General features: G+C 30.8%; 1 protein-coding gene and 1 pseudogene across 1 annotated transcript; one reads left to right on the top strand and one right to left on the bottom strand.

Annotated features, from left to right (window-relative positions):
- Nucleotides 1–8892: 8892 nt before the first annotated feature.
- Nucleotides 8893–11896, bottom strand: LOC127101504 (uncharacterized). Its single transcript, XM_051038936.1, has 7 exons — nucleotides 11730–11896; nucleotides 11566–11661; nucleotides 11170–11358; nucleotides 10749–10910; nucleotides 9960–10013; nucleotides 9701–9856; nucleotides 8893–9348 (listed from the first exon to the last, which is right to left on the bottom strand). The coding sequence occupies exons 1-7, from the start codon at nucleotides 11847–11849 to the stop codon at nucleotides 8962–8964; spliced, it is 1164 nt and encodes a 387-aa protein (XP_050894893.1). The 5' UTR covers nucleotides 11850–11896; the 3' UTR covers nucleotides 8893–8961.
- Nucleotides 11897–14212: 2316 nt separating this feature from the next.
- Nucleotides 14213–20940, top strand: LOC127101757 (uncharacterized; annotated as a pseudogene).
- The last annotated feature ends 400 nt before the right edge of the window (nucleotides 20941–21340 follow it).

Raw genomic sequence — 21340 nt, 5'->3', positions numbered from 1 at the left:
TATTCATCATTCTAAACATACATCTTGAAGATTCAAAGGTCATGGCAAAAGTTACTAAAAATGGAAAATGACCTATAATTCAAAGTTTCCAAATTTGGCAAGTTTTGGTCCACTTTCAACTTGACTTGTCAATATCAAAGAAGTTTCAAATGGATTTTTGGTGAACATGAAAGTTGTATATCTTTGTCTCCCCTTTCCAAAAAGTCGTAATTCATGTCCATATGATGATTGGTTGTGGAGTTATGGTCATTTGATCACAGGGTGTGCATGGAAATTCAAAATGACATAACTTTTGATGCAATGCTCCAAATTGGTTTATTCTTTTGGCAAAATGCTTATCATGTTCAAGACATCTCAAAATGAGCTTTGCCATGCATGGGAAAAGTGTGTATGTTCATTATTTCACACATGTGCAAATTGAAGAAAATCTTCACCATTCATTTTTGGCTTGAGATGCAAGCAAATTAATCTTCAAATCATGACCATTGGATGTTCTTAAGTGAATTAGAAGCTTAACATGGAGTTGATCACGTGTATTATGGGCACATGAGCTCATTTTGCATTTTTGCAAATTGCTTCATATCTCATTAATCATGATTAGCAAATGGAAAAGGTGATTAGCATTGTCATTAGCAAGGGATATAAAAACAGAAACCCTAATCATAACTGAAAGAATAACAACCAATTTCAGATCAAAATTCAAGAACTCTCTCAAAATTCTCTCACTTCGAATTCTCATTTTCTTCACACAAAGCTCAAAGATTCTTACATATTCTTGATCCTCATGCTTCACTGATCAAGAATCATCCATTGTTTGGAGCAATTCAGCCAGAATTCGAGCAGATCAAGAGCATTCTCATGTTGATGGAATTTGGAAATTGAAGCATATCCAAGAGGTTTCATCCATTCATTTTTGCATAAAGCTTCAAAGGAAGCTCATAGGAGACGATCTGGAGCAGTAGAGCTCGTGAGGACGCGGTTTCAGAGTTCTCCACTTCAAGGTACCTTAGTTGCTTGCTTGCTTTAGCTCTTGCTTGAGCATTGGATTATGGTTGATACACCACTCAGGTAGTTAGCTTCTTACTTCATGTAGTCTGAAGTCCTGTCACCTTTTTGGCAGGCATTTTGCTGGCAAGTCCTCCTTCAGAGGCTCTGTTTGTGTTTGTTTAAAATTGTGCTCAAAGACCTCCAAGAAGAGGCATGTGTTATATTTGATAAGACCTCCAAGAGAAGAGGCAATTAGCGGATAAAAGGGATTAGTAGCCAATCCCCTGTTATTCAGTGTGTCGTTCTTTATGCTCGCACTACATGCTGATGCTTCTGAACATGTGCCCCAGATCTTTGTCCAGAGTCTGTCAAGTGGAATAGGATCTCACTTTCTGGATCCCCACGCTTTCTTTGTCATGAGCTCACCCTGGCCAGGGTTAAGAGCATGAGGTCTCATCCTCATTACCGATTTGATCAGCTTCACCCTAACGTTCAATGTTAGTGGTTAAGAGCTACAGATTACCCTTTACAGTTTGGCTTGTTTGTCGAGGTTGACATGACCCCTCTTGACTAAAGCCCACCCATTGTTTGAGCATCTTGTATGGATATAGTGTCTGATGTTTGTTTACTTGTGAGTTAAGTTCTTGTTAGAGACCTCAATTTAGGGATGTTGATTGCATGACAACTATTAGGCTCGAGTCTTAATCTCCCTATTAGTTTGTTGTTTCCCTGGTCTCTGGTTAGGAGAGTGTTTTACCCCATGGAACTTTTGATGTGTGTGCTTTTGAACTAGGAGTTTCCATTTGAGCTTAATTGGAGGATCATTACCATGTTCATCCAAGTGGAAGATACAAGATGCATTGAGGATCTCTTATGATACTTGTTTGATTGCTTATACTTTGTGCTTGCTTATTCCAAACGATAGGAGCTACTTGGATCATCAATATGATCTCAAGAGAGGAACTCCTAGTGTGGTTTCATTTCTTATCCCTCATCTTTTTGTTTTCCTTAAGACTTAGCCCTTCTTCTTCATCTTTCCACTCTAACCCAAGCCAAAACCCTTTTTGTGCAAACATTTGACTATTGTTTTCAACATTAGAAACCTAAGCCTTATGCTTTTGATTTTCAAACTTTCTTTTCATAACACTTATTTTGAATTGAATCCTTAAGTCAACTTTGACCATTTTGTATATACTTCTAATTGGTAAATATAACCCATTCAAATGTCTTTTTGTGGTTCCAATGGCCACTTTCTTAATCAAATTTTCCATAACCTTTAGCTATTAGGTTTGAGTTATCTTTGTGGTAGATGTAATACTCACCTTTGTCCTTAGTGATGGACAATGAGCCTTCCATGCTTATTATAGGGTTAACCCCTCACTAGCATGTTGAAGCCATCCTCACATGGTGGACTTGTGGTTTTTGGTTGAGTTTTCTCCCTTTGATAACAAAAGACCTTAAGACTTTTGGACCAATCAACTCACCAATTTGTTTTGAGATTTTTACCTCGAACTACGAGGTTTTGATCCTAATCTTTTTATAAGAGGGTATGTAGGCAATGGGTTTATCCATTCAAACACAAAATGTAAATAACTTGTACATTCTCTTCTCATCTCTTCAAGCATGTTTGCACAAAATAAATTTTTCACAAAATAATAACCTTTGCAACAAGTGTGAAAAGGGCTTCCTAGGAGTACCTAGGATGTTTTGGGTGCCTAACACCTTCCCATTGCATAACCAACCCCCTTACCCAGATCTCTGTTTCTTTTACTAGTTTTTGTTAAAACTATTAGGTTTTTGTTCGCTTTCTAACCATTCCTTTGGATAAATAGAAGTGCGGTGGAGACTCGACTTGTATGATTTACCTTGGATTTAGTTAATATCTCCAAAGGTAATGAATACCCCGCTACACTTTCATCATGCATCAGTTACCAAATCCAGTTGGAATTGGGCCCTCTATGCACCTGTACATGCCCATGCATAGAGGTCGTTTCCATTCATGCAAGTTTGTGATCATGCACAACAGCCATGCCTTGCCTATAAATACAATGCCATAGCTTCATAATTTCTCAACCTGAAGGTGCCCCAAATGTTGCTAAACTGAAATCACAACCCTCACTAAAGGAACTATCTCACTTTTCTCTCAAATTTTCAGATCTGAACTTTGGTTTCCTCGATCAATTTTCAGATCTGAACTTTGGTTTCCTCGATCAATTTTCAGATCTTAAAGTTCCTAAACCTTCTTCTCCTTGATTTGTAGTGTGAACTGTAAGCATTAGCATCAAAGAAGTGTGACTCAAAGCCCTGCAAATCATAGGTTCACCTCAAACTTTATTTTCTTCGAATCAGCTTGCATATTGCTTGTTTCTTGTTGTTATTGTGTGATCTGAAGTCCTCTGCATAGAGGCAACATTATTGTGCTTTCAATTTTCAAAAATCATGAAGTTCATATGAACACCACAGATCTTCCACCTCTGATTTCTTTCAATATAGAGATCTAGAGTGGATTTGGTTGGTACAGGGGTGATGTACATCACCCCAGCTCTGGATTGATGCCTGGATCGTGTCTTTTGGTTACCATTTGAATCTCTGCAAATTTGGACTTGGCCGAAGCTTGGCCGGAGAAGACGGTGGCGCTGGCCACCGTCTGGTCTCCAGATTTGATCTGGATCGTCCATTCCCTTTTCCAGATTTAATCTCACATGTCCATTGTTATGACTTTTTATTTGGCATGGTGTATCACAGTTGACTAGCGCATATGGTGAACGCGCGCTTCTTAGCCGTGTGATGATACATGTCAATTAATGAAGCTTCATCAAGCGGTCCACGCATTTCCTTATTTTCTAATTTCTGATTTTTATTCTTTTATTTCTTTTAATTCCATTTCTTTTTGAAAATTCATAACTCCTTCATTATTGGTCCAAAAATTATGAGGCCAATTGCATTTTTCTCCTTTTAATTTCTACTTTCTAAAAATGAATTTTAATATTTTTTATTTTATCATTTGATATTTTTTAGTAATTTTCTCTTTTCTGTTTATTTTTAATTCATTTAAAATAGTTTTTGATATCCAAAAAATACAAAAATGTTTTTCCAACCTCTTTGAATGATGATAGATCTATGAAAAATATTCTCATTAATTTATTAATCGATTTGAGATTTATTTGAGATTTTAATTCAATTAGGTTATTTTTATGCATTTTTAATTGATTTAAAATAGTTTCTGACTTCTAAAAATGCTGAAGTTTTTTGTCAAACTTTGTTTGACCTTGTTGAACTTGGGATAATTCACTTGAACTTTTCAAAGTTGATTTGAAGTGAGTTTGAAGTTTGACCTTTCTTTATTATTTTAATTCAAGTTTTATTTTAATATTGAAAAATGCCAAAAATATTTTATTTGTTTCTTGACTTCTAATCTTCATTTTGCTTCTGTTTTCTATTGTTTGACCTTGATCTTCTCTATCTTTGGTCAATGCTTGTTGATTACCTCATTCCATTTCTATTAATGTCCTTTAATTCTTCATCTTCTTCTTCTTCTTTTTCTTCTTTTTTGATCAATGAGTTAAAGATTGGTGGTTAGCATTGATACAAGGAGGTTTAATCTTCCTTGATTTAAATCTAATTCATCTTGATCATGGATCAAGTGAATGGCTTTGCATTAAGGATAGGTTGCTTCCTAAATCATGCAAAGAACCTAAATCAATACAAGATCATTTCTCATCTTCTTTTTGGCATGGCAAGTTGTTGGAGTTTGATTCACCAATCAAAATCTCTAACTTGTGTTGTTGCCTACATTATTATTGACCGGCCTCAGATAGTTGTGACTTCTACATAAGTCCAATTACGATTGCTTAACATAGCGCTAAATTGCCTTATAGCACACTAACTCTAACACTAACTATTAACCATTAACATTTAATTCTTGCTCTTTACATTTATGCAATTTACTATTCTTGTACATATTATTCATTTGCTTTTTCCTTTGCTCATTTGAGCACATGTTTATGTTAATGCAATTTGCCTTTTGCTCACTTGAGCATATAATTGTGTATATATCATTGTGCTTGTGTTTTATTTTGATTGTTGTGGACCAAATGCAAAAAAAAATGGACAAATGGACTTAGTTTCTAGAACATTCCCTATGCAAAATTGGAGTAAAATGCCTAAGGTTGAAGATGGATTAGAAGGACCAAATCTCTAAACTCAATCTTGTCCATCCTTGATTTGTTTCATAGAATTCTTTGATTTGTGTGCTTTTGTGCTAGGGAATCCTATTTGAGCCAAATTGAAGAACCACTGCCATGTTCATCCAAAGTGAAAGATACAAGAGCCATTGGAGATCTTCTAAGAGTTTGTTTGATTATGTTGATTGCTTGAGCTCACACTTATTTTGCTTGCATACTCCAAAGGATAGGAGCTACTTGGATCATCAATATGATCTCAAGAGAGGAACTCCATTTGTGGTCTTATTTCTTTTCCTTCATCTCTTGTGTGATTAGGACCTTAGCCATTCTTCTTCTTCCCTCCACTCTAACCCAAGCCAACACTTTTTGTGCAAACATTTAATACTTGTTTTCAAACATTAGAAACCTAAGCATTATGCTTTTGATTTTTAAACTCTCTTTTCATAACACTTATTTTGAATTGAACCTTTAAGTCAACTTTGACCACACTTTGTAAATACTTTTCATTGGTAAATACAACTCATTCAAATACTTTTATGGTTTCAATGGCCACTTTCTTAATCAAAAACTTTTTCATAACCTTTAGCTATTAGGTTTGAGTTATCCTTGAGGTAGATGTAATACTCACCTATATCCTTAGTGATGGACAATGAGTCTTCCATGCTTATTACAGGGTTAACCCCTCACTAGCATGTTGAAGCTCTCCTCACATGGTGGATTTGTGGTTTTAGGTTGAGTTTTCTCCCTTGGATAACAAAAGACCTTAAGGCTTTTGGACCAATCAATTCACCAACTTGTTTTTGAGATTGTTACTCCGAACTACGAGGTTTTGATCCTAATCTTTTTAAGATGGTACGTAGGCAATGGGTTTATCCATTCAAACACAAAATGTAAATAACTTGTATATTCTCTTCTCATCTCTTCAATCATGTTTGCCCAAATAAATTTTCACAAAATACCAACCTTATAACAAGTGTGAAAAGGGCTCCCTAGGAGTACCTAGGATGTTTTGGGTGCTTAAAACCTTCCCATTTCATAACCAACCCCCTTACCCCGATCTCTGACATTTTTACTAGTTTTTGATTCGATAAAACTTTTAGGTTTTTGTTGGCTTTCTAACCATTCCTTTGGATAAATAAAAGTGCGGTGGCGACTCGACTTGTATGGTTTACCTTGGATTTAGTCAATATCTCTAGTGGTAACGAATACCCCGCTACAATTTGGAGTGTGGAAAATATTGAAAATTATCCATGAAGTTCAAGGTACAAAACATGTATGTGAAAAATTTGCCAAAAATGAACAACTTCAAGCCCTTCTGTTTCAGTGATGCAAGCCTCAAATGACAAAACCTTCAACATAAAAGTTATAGATCTTTTCAAGACAATCAATTTGGACTTAAATTTTGCATCATTTGGAGTTTTGATGAGAAAGTTATGGGCACTTAAAGTTGGACTTTTTCACATTTCAATGGCTTTGGTCCAAAGTGACCTATAATGTTTTGTATTATCACATGTGTTTATTTTAGTATTATGAAACTTTGTCCAACATAAAATTTGAAGTAGACATCTTAAACTTTCCAATGCACTTAGTCTCACCTCAAAATCATAAAAAATGAAGGAGTTATGTCCTTGGGAAGTTGACCCAAAATTAAGGTTTCAGTCAAAATGACCTATAATGTTTTGAAATGAATGATGACCTTCCAAGTTTCAAATGGAATTTTGATGAACCTGAAAGTTGTTAATATGGTTCCTAAGAACATGTTTTCTCTTGGGGTCATCTTCATTTGACAAACACATCAAAAGTTAGGTCTCAGTGGATTTCAAAATAGTCAGATGATTTAACTGATCAACTTCTCAAAGCCAAACTTCAAATCGTGATGAATGAATGATTGAGGACACTCACATAGGCTCCTATATGCATAAAATGATGAATTAAAGAACTTCCCTTGATTTTATTTGATCATAGGTTGAGGTTGCTTCATGAGCAAGACACAACCAATGCACAGTTGAATTAGGGTTTCCTTGGGAAACAATCCTCAAGCCCTTTGGTTTATCTTGATCAAATTGACAAATTGAGATACTTGGGAGACATATATGATGATTGAGAGCTTTTGGAACCATTGTCATGCTTGCTTTCATCTTCATCTGGCCACTTCAATGGGCATAGGAGCCTCCTAGGAGCCTTGGATCACATGACTGCTTGAGCTTCAAAACAAAACAAGTTAGTGACATATTTTTGTGCTTTTGGTTAGTAATCAAAATAAGAAAAGAAATAATATAAAATTCAAGCATGTTTGGTGGTCTCAAACCCACTCACACAAGTCCCAACCCAAGGGTAAAGGAGCCAAGATGCTATGATCCTTGAGGCAAAATGCAAAGAGCAATGATATGATGCCATGAGGGATCTTAGGGTCAAAATTAGGGTCTTACAAGCATCTTAAGAACTACTTAGCAGAATATGAAGTCAAAAGGGAAATCCATCTGTCAAAAATATTTGAAAACCAATCTAACCAATAAATAAAGGAAATCTTGTTATCTTGGGCTAGTATTTAAGAAAAATTAAAGGTAATGTGTATAGTTCTCAATTTATAGCATGTACTTTTTCAGCAAAATGGAGACTCTGAAAGTTGTATGCTTATTATAAATACAATGCAATATAGATGATTAATTGAATATTTTTGACTTACTGTATTTTTGTGCATGAATATTTGGATGGTAAATTTTGTGCTATTATAATATGAATAGTAATTTAGCACTCGTGAATTATAGAAATTATTGTGAAGGAATTTCTTTTATAGGTACTTTTCTAGTTTCTTCTCTCTTTTTAAATACTTTGAAATTCTCTGCAAATGAGGTTGATATTTTGAAGCAGTATCAATTATTTTCCACATTGTCTGTTCAAAATACACCTTAAAGTTCTGGAAAAAAAAGACATAGAAGAGTTCACTTAGACCTTTATTTAGTGCGAATGGATGTGGAGATTTCGTCGAGCATCTTACAACAACACAATTTATGTTCCATGTTGCTTCTGTTCTTTAACCTTGCTTTCATGCATGTATAACTTGATTTATATTCCTTTATGTTCCTTAGAAGAAACCAGGGTTACAGTTATTAACATCACTAGTCCATTATCTAGTTGATCATTTGGATAATGTGCTTCTAGGTACAAAACTCATATCATCTATTTTTCTTTTAGGTTGATAATATTTTTTACCATATTTTTTTACCTCCTATAAGACCTTCAAGTATCTAGCTCTAAACCACCTCTTCTTCTTTTTTAGAGCCTTAATTTCATTCACATTATAGCCAACTCATTCTTCCATGATAATACCTAACATTTGGAGATTTATTCTCATATTTTCAGAGGAAAAGCATCAAGCTTGCACATTCAAGTTATTATAGATTTTCTATAAAAAAATCAACTAGTCGATTTCTTCACCAAGCCTCGACTACCTCAACCATTCCATGTACTTTTATAAAAATTAATGAAGATTAGCATATATCATCCTCTGGTGTTGGGGAATATTACACAATATCAAACACATTTAGTTTTTTTATCACTTATGAAAGCTAGTTTATTTGATTATGGTTATAACTATTATGTTTTAATGTAAGTGGTTAGGAGTTGGTTATAGGAAATCTATAAACTACATGATTCATCATGTTTAGATATTTTATAGATCATACACTCTATAAATACACAATGTATTGTTCATAAACAATTAGTTATAAAGAAAAGCGATCTTTACTCATATTAAGAAACAATTTTATTTATAAAGTTGACAACACAATCATACATCACAATTTTGTCCTCCTGGACCACCATAAAGAAAAGCTTGTTTATACTGAGATCCTTCATAACCACGGTACCACAAGTCATAACAATCTAAATTGGTATCGGTATACCGCTTCATATCTTTAGGTTTTATGTCATTTTCATTATATTCTGAATCAATAATCTTTAGTAATCCCATGAAACCCGAGTTTCTGAATCTTTCTTTCGGAAGTCTTCCACTACCCATAGGAGGACTATTCTTATTAGGTGGGGCATAGGTTTGGCCTCCAAACCTTATTAAAGAGCTTCCTTTTCTTAAGTGAGTGAATAATTCTTTTGGCCAATATCCAATATAAACTGATCCCTTTGGAATAATTAACCACCAATGACCTGTAGTTCGATCCTACATATATTTAAGCAAATAATATATAATTAGATAAGTTATTAGGATATGATATTAACCAAACATAGTAAGATTAACTAAAAAATATTAACGCGTAATAAATTGTAAATATTTTAGGCCGTCTATTTAATTATCACTTTTTTATTTGAAAATTTTAATTAAAATTTATATATATATAGATATATATATATATATATATATATATATATATATATATATATATAATATATATATATATATATATATATATATATATATATAATACAATTTAAAAAATATTGTAACTTTTGTTGTAATAATTGGTAAAAACATATTATAATATATTTAAATACATTCAAAATCAAACTTTTACCTGTTTGATTTTGAAATGACCAATGAATTTGTCTAGTGATCCAATCGAACTAGTAGGATGCGAGACAGAACCAAGAGCGTAATCTTTATCAGGATTGACTTGCAAAAAGCCCGGACAAACAGTATTGTAACATCCAGTTTTTTTGTAACTATCAGCCTGAATGTTTATATAAAAGTGAGTTTGAAGATTATCAAATTATGTATTTTTTCATCACATAATGTATTTTTAATTATTTAATGTATTACATCTACATTCTTACCGTCCAATGACTAGTTAGTCGAAGTTGGCTATCTCCATATAAACTAGGATGAACCTTGCACAACAAATAATAGATGTGAGTAGTATACTATAAAATAGAGGTTTTTTGTATAACATTTACATATATTAATAGACACATGAATATGAAACCATCAATACATTTTTTGTAAAAGGAATACTCTCTCTCTCTCCTCTCCTCTCTTCTAGAGAGATCTCTCTCTCTCTAGATCTAGACTCTCGAGAGAGGCTCTCTATCTCTCTCTTCTCTCTTCTCTATCTCTCTCTCTCCTCTATTTCCTCTCTCAGCTCTCTTCTCTAGAGATCTCTCTCTCTAGAGATCTCTCTCTCTCTCTCTCTCTCTTCTCTCTCTCTCTCTCCTCTCTCTCTCGCTCTCTCTCTCTCTCTCTCTCTCTCTCTCTCTCTCTCTAGATTCTCTCTCTCTATCTCTCTCTCTCCTCTCTCTATCTCTATCTCTCTCTCTCTCTCTCTCTCGCTCTCTCTCTATCTCTCTCTATCTCTCTCGCTCTCTCGCTCCTCTCTCTCTCTCTCTCTCCTCTCTCTCTCTCTCTCTCTCTCTCTCTCTCTCTCTCTCTCTCCTCTCTCTCTATCTCTCTCTCTCTCTCTCTCTCTCTCTCTCTCTCTTCTCTCTCTCTCTCTCTCTCTCTCTCTCTTCTCTCTCTCTCTCTCTCTCTCTCTCTTCTCTCTCTCTCTCTCTCTCTCTCTCTCTCTCTCTCACCCACACATGTCATGATATTAAAAGGAAATATAAAATTAATAAAAAATCACATACCCCGACTCCGACTTTTATGCTATTAAGTTCCATTGGGGGTCCACTTTCTAGCCATATTGAAGATATGCTATACTGGTTTGCTTGAAGCGATAGATTATATGCACCTATGCCTGCGGAGGCTCCGTGAAATATCATGTTTTGGATTGTATCAAGAGTAACCGTCTAAACAATACAAAAACATACAATAATATTATTATTTACTTTTATTTTGTTTTATTGGTATTATCTTATAATAAGTATAAAAAAATTAGTCATATTCATATGAAATTTAATTATATTTTAAATTTAATATTTAAAATAATATATAATATTAAACTGTTTAACAATAAATTTTAAAATATATATTACACTATTAGCTATTACATCAAAGTAGGACTATTAAATTTAATGTCAAATTTGATTATTAAAAATAATCACTTACATGATAGCCAGGAGAGCTTTTAGAATACGGCCGAAAATCATCTATTTGAAATCTTGAAGATGAATTAGTAATAGTTTGATCTATTTTTCTTCTATTGTAAATAGGCACTTTTCCCGGTGAACATGCATCCACAATTTTACCATAAAATGGTTTACTTTGCATGGTGTTATTTGCAAAGGTTGGATAAAGCTACATGATGCAAAATAAAACAAAGTCCATTCAACAATATAAGATAATTGGAGATGAAATTATTTACAAATGAATAATTAAACTAATTTAAAATAATAAAATTAAATACTATATATATCTTTCTCTTATACTTCATCAAATAATAATTATTTTCCACTTTACAATTCAGAAAGATAGTTAATATTATAAGTTGCTTAACTATTATACCTGGATTTTGTGATTTTTTAGTAAAGGATGTTGTAAAGTTGGTTGCTTGTAGATATCAACACAGTCAAAATCACCCTCCATTTGACGTTGAGTTTTCTAAATCAAAATTGCAATCAATTAAGTTATGTATATAAAAAATTAAGAATTGACAATAGATAGCATACCATGAGGCTATTAGATTGAGTAAAATGATTTTCCCCATCTAATAAAATATTGTTTCTCGCATCAATCTGGCAATATGGTATGCACAAACTAAGAACTAGAAAGACTATTAGAAGATCCATCAAGTTTTCGAAATTACTTTGAAGAATATGTAATTTATGTACAAATATATATATATCCTACAAAGTAAAGAAATTAGAATATAATGTTAAAAAAATAAACTTTAAGAATATTATTATTATTCAAACTGCATGTACCATTAAACATAGTAAAATAAAACACTTTTGAATTCTATAAGAGAAAAAATAGGTTCATTTTGAATGACAAAGAATTAAAAAATAGTTTATTTTAATACATTTAAGATTATTAAATACATTAAAGTTTGACTATTTTCTTTTTTATTCTCACTGTTGAAAAGAATTCCAAATATACATGTTTTTTGTCACAAAAAAATACACATATTTGTAAAGAAATCACCGACAACTCCACAAAATTGTGTAATTATTAAAGTTGATTGAGACAAAAAAAAATGTATTTGAGAATATTTTAGTAAACCTCATTGTTTCAATTTAAGTGTGATTTTTTATGTTTATACTATTTTTCCGTTTGTAATAGTTTTACTGATTTATACTAATTTTAAGTTAATAATAGTCTCATTTAGCGACTGATTTTTAAATTTTTCGATCGTTAATTAGACAAAAGAGACATACATAGATACGTTTTAAGAGTTAAGTGACCAATCTGACACAAAATATATAATTAAGAAATCAATCTGAATCAAAAGATATAATAAGAGATCAAAAAGAGTAATTTTTTCAAATAATTTTAAATTCAAATTTGACTGGTTTTAAGTTCACTAAAAATTCGGTTTAATTCGATTGGTTCATCTTGTTAGATTCAACTCATTTGCTTCGTCGACTTATATGACATTTTTAAAATCTTTATTTTTTAAATATATCTGACATTTTAGATTAAAACTTAAAAGATATATATATATATATATAATATATTATATATATATATATATATATATAGAAAGAGAGAGAGAGAAAATGAATATATATATATATATATATATATATAATATATATATATATATATATATATATATATATATATATATATTCATTATGATTGTGATGTATTGATAGTGTAAATTTTTTTACACTGACAGTGCGACAGTGCATACCAATTAATCTCTTAAATTTATTAATTTTTTCTTTATCTTTGGCTTTCAAAAGAAATTTAAATATATACTATTCATAAATCATGTGTGTTTGATGTACGATCAAAATTGATATTTTGTAAGGACGAGTTTTTTAACTATAATTTTTTAACATATATAATAAAAATAATATTATAGTAAAGATATATATTTAATAAAAATAATAAAAATAATATTATTGTAAGGATAATAATTTTTTAACTATAATTTTTTAACATATATATTTAAAACGGATTCTGACCATGTTAAAAAGAATATTTAAGACTACTATCATAATAAAGAGAGTGTCGATTCAACAATGTCGGAAAAAAATTACCTAGGAGATTTAATAAGTCAAATAAAGTAATTTTCGTTTTTAAAAAAACCAGTACTTTAATTTAATGAATTTTAACTATTATATGTATTAATTGACTTTGATCACTTTTTTCTACGTAATCACTCCTTATTTATCTTTCTCTTTTGAAGAAAATTGTAAGTATACAATTATTGATGATTCAAGTTAAACAAGTATACAAATTTGTACAAACAATTATTTTAAATTTCATTTTAACATATATATATATATATATATATATATATATATATATATAATATAATATATATATATATATATATATATATATATATATATATAAACATTTGTCGCCGGTTCTTTCCTTCAAATCTTTTTATGATAAAATACACATTACATACACTAATACACACTACATACAATTGAAATTTAAATAATTTATTAATATTTTAGATTTTGAAATATTTTATGATAAAATAAAATATGTACAAGGATTTGTTAAATTTTCTTCTTCTCTTTTAATAAAAATCTATTATATATTTAAAGATGTTTTGTTTAATTCTATTTTATAATAACATATTTCAAAAAATATATTTTTATTATTATTTTAAATTGAGTTATTACTATGATTAAATAGATAATAAATTATTAAATATAAAATATTTTTGCATAATTGAATTTAATATAATATTTATAAGATTTACAACTTTTTTTTATTATTTTAGCATGTTAATATATCACCTCCAAATAAAATCTCTATGTAATTTTTTAAAGAAATATTTTATGTTTTTTACTAAAATATATATAATAGTAAATCAGAGTATTAAAGTTTGTCAATAAATTGTATTCAATTAATTTTATGGTTGTATGAGTTAGCAACAATTAAAAAAATCTAGAAAGTCTACTTTAATATATAAAAATTAACTACTACCAAATTTACGTCATAACCTAATTAAAATTAATAAAACATGGTTATTCAAGTCTCTAATTGTCTTTTGGCATTATTAGTATTTGTTAATTCAATGTTAATAATTATTATATTATATCTCTATTTTAAAGAAAAATATATTAATTATCTACTTTTAAAATTTAATAAATTTAATAAAAGAGATTTTTATACGGGGACACTTTTTTTTATTTGATTTTATTTGAACAGTTTGTTCATTTACATTATGAAGAATTATTAGAATTAATGGGAAAACCTTTTTAAAGTTAGATTTTTTAAAGTTAGATTATCATATTGTTAAGAATAGGAATTTATAAAATTGAATCATTTATTTTAGATATAAAAATAAGACTTATTAAAATTAAAATTAAAATTTTCATTCTAAAAAAAGTGAGAATTAAAAGTAAAAGAATTTAAAAAGGAGAAAATTAAAGTGATATTTGTGTAGATAATATTATATAGATAAAATGAAATATAAAATATTAAAAAACAATTATTTTCCAATATTCTAAATAGTTTATTTATAGGGACGCTTTTTTAGTTAAGATTTTATATAGTTGCTTTGTTCAATTTTATGATATAGAATTAAAAGAGATAATGAAAAAATATTTCTGAAAGTTAAATTATTATTACTTTTACTTTAATAATAATAATAATTATTAAATATATAAATTTATAAAAATCAATTATTATTTTTAATTATGATAATAAAATCTATTAAGGTTTGAATTAATAGAGAAATCTCTTCAAAAGGGAATTTTTCTACGGGAATATCGGGTTTTGGCCAAATTTTTATTTGGACAATTTGTTCATTTTTATTATAAGTAACTATAAAAGTTCATAAATATTTTTAAAGTTAGATTATTTTCGTATTAAGAATGGAAATTTAAAAAAATGAATATTTTTTAATATATTAATATAAATTCTATTAAGGTGAAAATTGAAGATTTTACACTTCAAAAATCAAAATTAAATATATTATACTTTAAAAATGTGAAAAATTATATTTAGGTAGATAATATTAAAAAAAATATTTAAAATAATTAGGACTTGTTTGAATCCCATTCCAAAAAGAGTTTTTTAGTTTTTAAAAACTAAAAATTAAAAAATCTATTTGGAAAGCTAATTTTTAAAAATTGTTTTCTAAAACTCTTTTTAGTTTTTCAGTTTTTAAATCTAAAAAACAAAAATAGCTTTTGATATGTTTTAGTTTTTATTTTGCTTTTCACTTTCCAAATTTTATTAATAGATTTTTTCTATAATTTTCATTAATGGTAGTTTTCGTAATTATGACTCAACAACTTTGAGGATACCACTATCAGAACTTTCGCCAAACATACTAAATGACGGTCGTGGTATAGCCAACGTTGAAGTAAGTCGTCAACTTCATTCGTCCTTAAAGACTAAGCCAAGTACCAATAATAATATCAGATCAAAAAGGATATCAAGCAGAAACATTACCAAATTGGGAGTTAACTTATCTAAGAGGTTTGACAATACATTTGCTGCAACAACATCAAACCAAGATCCAATACCAGAATTGCAACTCAATGAGCTTTTTGCATCTGATAGTGGAGACGATAATATGAATGATGAATCTGACGGTATATTCTTAATTATTTTTCATTTGAGTTAATTTGTTTATGATATGTCATAGAATATTACAATATTCTTAACACAATAAATGTTATGTCAAAAGGTTACAGTTCAGCAACAAATTCAAGTTTTGATGAAGATGAAATGTCTAATGGAACAGGTGCTATGGAAACTTTTGAAATTACTTCAGGTATTTTAAAATGATTTACTATAAATAATATTTTATTATTATGAAATACAACTCATTTAACATATGAATTAAATACTATTGATGATCAGGAGGGTATTATGATATAGGGGATCCTGTCATTGAATGTTAATATTGTGGTGCAAATATGTGGTATTCGGAAAGGAAAAACAAATGTCGTCATGCGTCCAATCCTAAATTTTCCATGTGTTGTGGATCAGGAAAAGTTCAGTTACCTTTGTTAAAACCCGCTCCTAAAGTTCTACAACATCTGTTGTTTGACAACGAATCATGTGAATCAAAAAATTTCCAACAACAAATTCGAATGTACAACGTTATGTTTGCATTTACATCTCCCAATGCGAAAGTGGACAATCGATTTAACAACGGTAGATGCCCTCCCAATTTTCGTATCCAAGGTCAATCATGTCACCGAATAGGAAGCATGTTACCGATGCCAGGTCAAAATCCACGATTTGAACAACTATATGTTTATGACACTGAGAATGAAATTGAAAACAGAATGCATGGATTCAGGTTAGATATCTATTATTTTCCAAACTTTAAATTTATTTATTTAAGAAACTTGCAATAAACTGTTTCAACTCTTTTCATTATAGGTCAAAAAGTGGAGTTGATGTTAATATTGTGAGAAAACTATCTGAAATGTTATATGAACATAATGTTCATGCACAATCATTTCGCATGGCAAGGGACAGACTTTGTGAAGAAGGTGTTTCTGATTTAAAACTTCGTTTAATATCTGAACGAAGAAATGATGGAAGGATATATAGTCAACCAACTGTATCCGAAGTAGCTGCTTTAATTGTTGGAGATGTCGACACTGCAGAAAAAAGAGACATTATAGTGCAAAAACAATGTGGCGAACTTCAAAGGATAGATGAGTATCATACCAGTTATTTAGGATATCAGTATCCATTATTATTTCCATATGGTGAGGATGGATATAGACTTAATGTGAGGCACCGTGATAAAGGGACAAATATTCGCCACTTCACAGACATAACACAGTCAGAACAGAACAATAAAGATATTCCTTGGGAAGAAGCAACAAAGCAAAATCGACTTACAATAAGAGAGTGGTTGGCCTTTAGAATTCAATCAAGATCTAATGAAGCACAAACATTGTTGCGATCAAGGAGACTTTATCAACAATTTTTGGTAGATGGTTTTACAATGATGGAATCAGAAAGACTTAGGTGGCTTCGAAAGAATCAGTCAAAACTGAGGGTTGGCAAGTATCACAATTTGAATGAATATAATTCAAATGGAGAAACGCACGGGTCAAACACAGGTAAGAGGGTTGTGCTACCTTCTTCATACGTTGGTAGTCGTAGATATATGGATCAACTATACTTTGACGGAATGGCAATATGCAGCTATGTCGGATTTCCAGATCTTTTCATTACATTCACATGTAACCCCAACTGGCCTGAAATTCAGCGTTTGCTTGGTTCTGTTCATCTAAAAGCATCAGATCGTCCTGACATCATTTCAAGAGTCTTTAAAATGAAATTTGATGAGCTTTTGTCTGATCTCACAAAGAAAAGTCTATTGGGAAAGTTCTTGCATGTGAGTAACTTATTCCATATTCAATTAATCGTATTGTTATTTTCAAATTTATCATTCGTGTGCTGACTATTGTATATATTTTATATATTTATTTTTATAGATATGTATACAATTGAGTTTCAAAAGAGAGGATTACCACATGCTCACATCTTAATTTTCCTCCATCCATCTAACAAATATCCAACTCCAAGTGATATTGATCGCATTATTTCAGCTGAAATACCTGACCAAGATACCAATGAAGAGTTGTATAATTTGGTTAAAACTCACATGATTCATGGCCCGTGTGGATTTGCAAATCGATCTTCACCGTGCATGAAAGATGGAAAATGTTCTAAATATTTTCCAAAACAGTTTCAGCCCGAAACAATTGTTGATCAAGATGGGTTTCCGGTATATAGAAGAAGGGACAATGGACATACAGTTCTTAAGAATGGAATTCAAGTCGATAACCGGAATGTTGTTCCATACAATGCAAAGTTGTTGACAAAGTACCAAGCTCACATAAACATGGAATGGTGCAATCAAAGTACATCGATTAAGTACTTATTCAAGTACATCAACAAAGGTTACGACAGAATCACCGCTGCCATTGTACCGAATGATGATGGAACTTCCAACCAGCCGCAGAATATTGATGAGATCAAACAGTATATTGATTGTAGGTACGTTTCTAATATATCACTTGAAATATGATGTCATGCAATTTATCTATTTCAACTAAAAGTGTGCAATTTTTCTTTACATGCATGGTGTAGAAAATTTTATATGTACACTGTTTTGACTATATGTGTTATAATAAAATTTATATATTCTGTCTACAATAATCATTCTATTAATTTTAAATCCATTGCCTTTCATTATATTATTTGTAGGTACGTTTCTCCGAGTGAAGCATCTTGGAGGATATTCTCCTTTCCAATCCATGGTAGAAAACCAGTTGTTGAGAGACTGTACTTTCATTGTGAAGGTCAAAATTCGGTATATTACACTGATTTTGATCGTATCAATACAGTTCTGGAAAAACCAAGTGTAACTGAATCGATGTTTACATCATGGTTCGAAGCAAATTGCAAGTATCCTGAAGCACAAAATTTAACTTACAGCAAATTTGTTTCAAAATTTGTTTATGTTAAGAAAAAAAGAGAATGGAAACCCCGTCAAAAAGGTTACACAATTGGTAGGCTTATATGGGTTCCTCCAACAACTGGCGAATTGTACTATCTTATATTGATGCTCACACATGTCAAAGGCCCCCGCAGTTATAATGATATAAAAACAGTGAATAACGTAAAATATGATACTTTCCGGGATGCCTGTTTTGCTATGGGTTTTATCGGCAATGATAGAGAATTCATTGTAGCTATTAAAGAGGCAAATCATTGTGGTTCAGGTCAATATTTGAGATTACTATTTGTTCACATGTTATTATCAGGCAGCATTAACAGGCCAAGACATGTATGGAGTAAAACATGTCATCTCTTAGCTGATGGAATACTATATGCTCAACCGCGAATTGCAAACAATAGAGGTATTATTTTTCCTATATTGTGAATTTTTATTATATTTATTTGTTTGATTCTTAAAAGTAAATTTGTTTTATAGTTTACACTTATAATTACTATTGTATAAAGGTTTGAGGTTGTCGGATGAAGAGATAATGAATTTAACATTAATTGAGATTGAACGAAATCTTCAAAGGAAGAGCCGAAGTCTAAAGGAATTTGCTGGAATGCCTTATCCAAGTGGATATGTGGTTGAGCAGTTGGGAAATAAGCTCATATACGAAGAGCGGAGTTACAATCCAGCCGAACAATTGCAAGAATACAATAATTTGTTCTTAAATCTTACAGGTAAATATGTTAAATGTTTGTAAGTTTTGTCATAATTTTATAAAGTTAACTTTTAAAGTATGATTTTATCTTACAATTTTTTTAATGTATAATTAATTTATTCACTGCATATTTGCTATGTATTTTTTTAAAATTAGATGAGCAAAGAGGTGTATTCAAGCGAATAATGGAAGCAGTAAACAATCAACAAGGAGGCGTATTTTTTTGTATGGATACGGTGGCACAGGGAAAACCTACATGTGGAGAACTCTAGCTTCCTACATAAGATCAAAGAAACAAATTTGTTTAACTGTTGCTTCATCGGGCATAGCTTCACTACTACTTCTAGGAGGTCGAACGGCTCATTCAATGTTCAAGATTCCAATACCTACAATGGAGTCTTCTACATGTAATATCGACAAAGGTAGTGATCGTGCAGAGCTACTAAAAATGGCAAAGTTGATAATTTGGGATGAAGCTCCAATGGCACACAAATTTTGTTTTGAAGCGTTTGATAAAACCCTTAAAGACATAATGGGGCATTCCAATTGTTCTGACAAATTATTCGGAGGGAAAGTAATTGTATTTGGTGGAGATTTTCGGCAAATATTACCAGTTGTACCAAGGGACATCCGTTCAGATATAATACATTCTACAATAAATTCATCATACATCTGGGATCATTGTGTTGTGCTGAAGCTTACAAAGAACATGCGACTCCAACAAGCCGGCAATACTTCAAGTACATCTGAATTAGAATTGTTTTCTAATTGGATATTAAAAGTTGGCGATGGGAAATTGGAAGAACCTAACGATGGTTACACGGATATTCCTATTCCAAATGATTTCTTAATTTCTAACTATGATGATCCACTAGAAGCCATTGTTAGTGAAACATATCCGAATTTTCTTAACAATTACAAGAATCCAGAATTTTTGCAATCAAGAGCTATATTGGCAGGAACAATTGAAATGGTTGACATCATAAATCAATACGTTTTGGGATTCATACCAGGTATGCGTGAAGCTTTTGATGTTTTGACCCCGGAATTTTTGAATACACTTACAACTTTCGGTCTACCTAACCACAAGATTAAATTGAAGATTGGGACCCCTATTATGTTGCTTCGAAACATTGATCAACCTGAAGGTCTCTGCAATGGAACAAGGCTTATAGTTACAAGATTGACAAACCACGTTATCGAGGCAAAGATTATATCTGGAAAGCATATTGGAGGGGTTATCTATATTCCAAGAATGGATATGACTCCAACACAATCTCCGTGGCCATTCAAAATGACTAGAAGGCAATTTCCCATAACTATATGTTATGCTATGACAATTAACAAATCTCAAGGTCAATCATTGGATTATGTTGGATTGTATTTGTCTAGAAGTGTATTTAGTCATGGTCAACTATATGTTGCAATATCAAGGGACAAAGGCAAAAAAGGGCTTAAGATATTAATCAATGACAAGGATAACCATCCATTGAATTCTACAACAAACGTCGTGTTCAAAGAAGTTTTTGAAAACTTATAGAACGTAAGTTTTTCATTAGTTATATTATATCAACAAATGTCGTTGTTTATTATTAGAATTTTATTGAATGAGTTGTATAAAATAGACATTATGCTTTAACATTTGTTTATATGGATGTAATTGTTTTTTACAGGGTAATGAATCATCACTTCCTAAAAGGTTGCGGGCAGGTTTTGTATAAACCCAGTTTTTTAAGGACCAAAGAATTCTACGAAGTTAAATCATTTTTGTTGCTGGACTTATTTCTCACAATTTTAACTAAAATTGTGAACCTTTTGTTTCAATATCTTTTGTTGCATTAAACCTTACTGTATCAATTGCAATTAATTTCAACATTTGGTAGTATTCATTACTATATTTTAAAACAAATGAGGTTCTGGTATTTCTTTTACATGGTTTA

This window comes from Lathyrus oleraceus, chromosome 7 (genome assembly GCF_024323335.1).
Source record: "Lathyrus oleraceus cultivar Zhongwan6 chromosome 7, CAAS_Psat_ZW6_1.0, whole genome shotgun sequence".
Lineage (NCBI taxonomy): Eukaryota > Viridiplantae > Streptophyta > Magnoliopsida > Fabales > Fabaceae > Lathyrus > Lathyrus oleraceus.
Note: the sequence above shows the minus strand (reverse complement) of the source record. Positions and strands in the feature narration are given on the sequence as shown.

Coding starts and splice junctions, on each gene's coding strand:
- LOC127101504 (XM_051038936.1), bottom strand. CDS start 11,849: ATGGATCTTCTAATAGTCTTTCTAGTTCTTAGTTTGTGCATACCATAT. Junction 10,014..10,748: donor GCATAAAAGTCGGAGTCGGG/GTATGTGATTTT, acceptor TTGTTGTGCAAG/GTTCATCCTAGTTTATATGG. Junction 9,349..9,700: donor GTCATTTCAAAATCAAACAG/GTAAAAGTTTGA, acceptor AAATATATGTAG/GATCGAACTACAGGTCATTG.